Here is a 2850-nt window from a genome sequence, read left to right as displayed (position 1 = left end):
TGTTCTCTCTTCACACTTTGATTTTAGCTCATAATTAATCCTCCCAAAATGTGCACATTTTGACTTTGTTGTTGTTGTTTTTAAAATATTTCCTACACAACAAAATTTCTAATTGGTATATTTTATTTAATATTTTTGTTTCTACCATATTTTTTTTCTGATTACTTTGAAGATTCTTGTAAGGATTTTTTATTCTTTTAAATTTACTTTGTTTTTTTCTAGCTTTTATGCTAATTACTGTCGATGCATTTTTTGCTAGTAGTTTTTTTGTGGTTATTTCCAGTCAAGCTCCAGTTAGAGGTATCGCTTTCGTAAAAAGCATTCTCGCTCTCTTCATAATCGTTGTTAGCAACTCTGGGCTTTTCATATCCCCTTTGCTTAGAAGAAATTCTACTTGATTTTACATTGATAGTGGTCACATCATCTAAAGGCACAGATGCCTCAAAATTCAGAAGCTGAGGTGACTCAATTGTGGCTGCATCTAAGTGAGATGAAGAAGAGGCAAAATACTAAGAAGAACTTTCTTATGCAGATGAAGAAAGAGCTGAAACGTTCCTGCGTAATGTTGAGGTTTTCGAGCTCATTTTAAGATATTATTGATTGATTAAAGGGTGCAGATTTGTTAATTTAATTGATTATTAATTTTAGTGCTTTTTTTTCGTTTTCTAAGTTGTTTTGACTTTTGTATTATTTTTCAATTTAATTAATTAATAATTAATTGATTTTTTTTGTTACTGCTTTAATAAGATGATTTATAATAAATATATAAATATACATTATCTATCTATCTATGTTTGTTTGTATATATGTGTATATGTACAAATATAAATAAACTTTGAATTAATTCCTTTTTTTAAATTTTCTTTAATTAACTATTCGCAGAATAACTAGCGAATAAAATAAATAAGCCTACCCCTTCAATAATATCAAAATAATAATGTGAATCAATTAATTAGCACATTAAATACAAATTAATTGCACTCACTTGAAATTTAATCAGCCAGCTTCACTTTCTCTTCATTCTCTCGCACTAACTCTTTGCTAAATAATTATCATAATAATATAAATATATATTAACAGACTGATCGACATACAAATATTCAAAATCATTGGGGGAATTTTATTTCGCTCTTATGATTTAAATTAAATATTAATTATTTCGTTACATTTATTTCAATAATACCACTTTTAATTACTCTCCTTTCTAGTTGATTGCATTTACTCTGCTTTTAATTTGTTTGTATTTTCTTTACAATCAAATATAAGAAATTTTTGCATTAATTAGTTAAAAAGTACTAATCACTACAAACAAAAAAACCATCTTAATTCTTTCTTCAAAAATACTCTTAATTTGAACAAATATTTGTTAGTAAATTTTAATATTTTATCATTTTGCGTAATAAATTTTTCAAAAAACAATCTTTTGTCAATAATTACCTAATGGGATTAATAATGACTCTTTATAATGAGAGTAAATTCTTAATTCAAATATAGAAATATATCTATTAATTGAATTTTAATACATATATACATACATGTTTATTTGTTTATAGGTTGGGGTAGAATAAATTAATTTATTTTTATTTAAAAATAAAATTTATTGTTTAGACAATTAACTCATTCATTTTGAATTAATTTATGCTAAGAAGGAAATGAATGAATGATTCTATTTTCTTCTTCATAAAAATAGTCACTTTTAACAAACTAAATACCTAATTACACATTAGATTAGAATGACAGCAAAGTAAAATTTGATAAAAAAATTTATTTTTAAGGTTTTTTCACTTAAGTAAAATTTAATATTGCTAATTTATTTATTTTAGCGTTTGATTATCTTTTCGCTACTCTTTGCTTGAGCAAGAATTCTCTTTGAATTGAAAAATAATCTGAAATTTAAAAAACTAAGAATTAATAAGAATGAATATACGAATGGCTAACACCAAAAGTCTTCTTTAAATAAAAAATATTTAAAATAATATCTATTAACTGTAAAATAAATAGTTGGTTGTGAATTTAATATGTTTAGAATCAAATCAAATATTAATTCAATACTATAATCACACTATCAAGTCTCACAAAATTTTTGCTGGCTTATGGAGGATTAAAAAATTATTGCCTTTGGAGAAAATAACTCTTCAAAAATAAAATTTGACTAGTTATTAATTTTCCTTTATTGGTTTTCGAATGGTATATTTTGGGGTTTTGATTTAATTGTGTGTTTTTCTCTCTATTTTTATTCAACTTCTCCTTGATTTAAAATTTCAGATAAAAATTAAATTATTTACTTTGGTAATTAATATGTTTAATATTATTAACTTGAATAATACCCAAAATAAAGGCAAGCACAAATAAAGAAACAAAAAAATCAAATAAACGCTAAACACCAATCAAAAGAAATAATTCAATAAAAAATAAAGTGAATTTGATTGCTTTTAAATTTTATTGTTGTATAAACGCACTATCTTTTTCTTTATCTTATTAACAATTATTAAAAGTTAATATTGAACTTGACACACATTTACATATTATAATCAAATATGAATGTCATTCATCTTGTGCTTTTAAATTTTTCATTCAATATAATATAATTCCATATGTGTTTATGTTATTTACTCCTTTATTTAAAATAGCCAAATTTATGATGAATTTGTTCCTCTTTAACATGCAATAATTTTTCAATAAAAGCAGAAAAAAGATATAAATTATTGTTAAAATAAAATAATTTTCCTTATTTTGCACTTAAAAAGTAGATTTAAGTAAATATTTTTAAATATAATTTATCTTTGAATAGCTCACTTGCAATAATTTATGATTAAGATTTATGCAAATCATCTAATCTTGAATTTTTAA

The 2850-nt window shown here is 23.0% G+C and overlaps 2 protein-coding genes across 2 annotated transcripts in view; both read right to left on the bottom strand. All coding sequences in view use genetic code 6, as the record gives it.

Moving 5' to 3' along the window:
* The window catches only part of TTHERM_01238400 (hypothetical protein), a gene marked incomplete at its 3' end in the record, with an annotated part of 1478 nt that extends 744 nt beyond the window's left edge, over nucleotides 1-734 (bottom strand). The window contains exon 1 of the mRNA XM_972201.3: nucleotides 15-734. Within this exon, the coding sequence (XP_977294.3) occupies nucleotides 15-584 (570 nt within the window). The 5' untranslated portion in view covers nucleotides 585-734. The remainder of the gene's footprint in view (nucleotides 1-14) is intronic.
* Nucleotides 735-2828: 2094 nt separating this feature from the next.
* Nucleotides 2829-2850, bottom strand: part of TTHERM_001237410 (hypothetical protein) — a gene marked incomplete at both ends in the record, with an annotated part of 885 nt that continues 863 nt past the window's right edge. Inside the window, one exon of the mRNA XM_012795331.1 lies at nucleotides 2829-2837. Coding sequence (XP_012650785.1) covers nucleotides 2829-2837 — 9 coding nt within the window. The remainder of the gene's footprint in view (nucleotides 2838-2850) is intronic.

The sequence above is a fragment of the Tetrahymena thermophila genome (assembly GCF_000189635.1).
Source record: "Tetrahymena thermophila SB210 genomic scaffold scf_8254816, whole genome shotgun sequence".
Taxonomy (NCBI): Eukaryota; Ciliophora; class Oligohymenophorea; order Hymenostomatida; family Tetrahymenidae; genus Tetrahymena; species Tetrahymena thermophila.
This window is presented reverse-complemented; position numbering and strand designations above follow the sequence as displayed.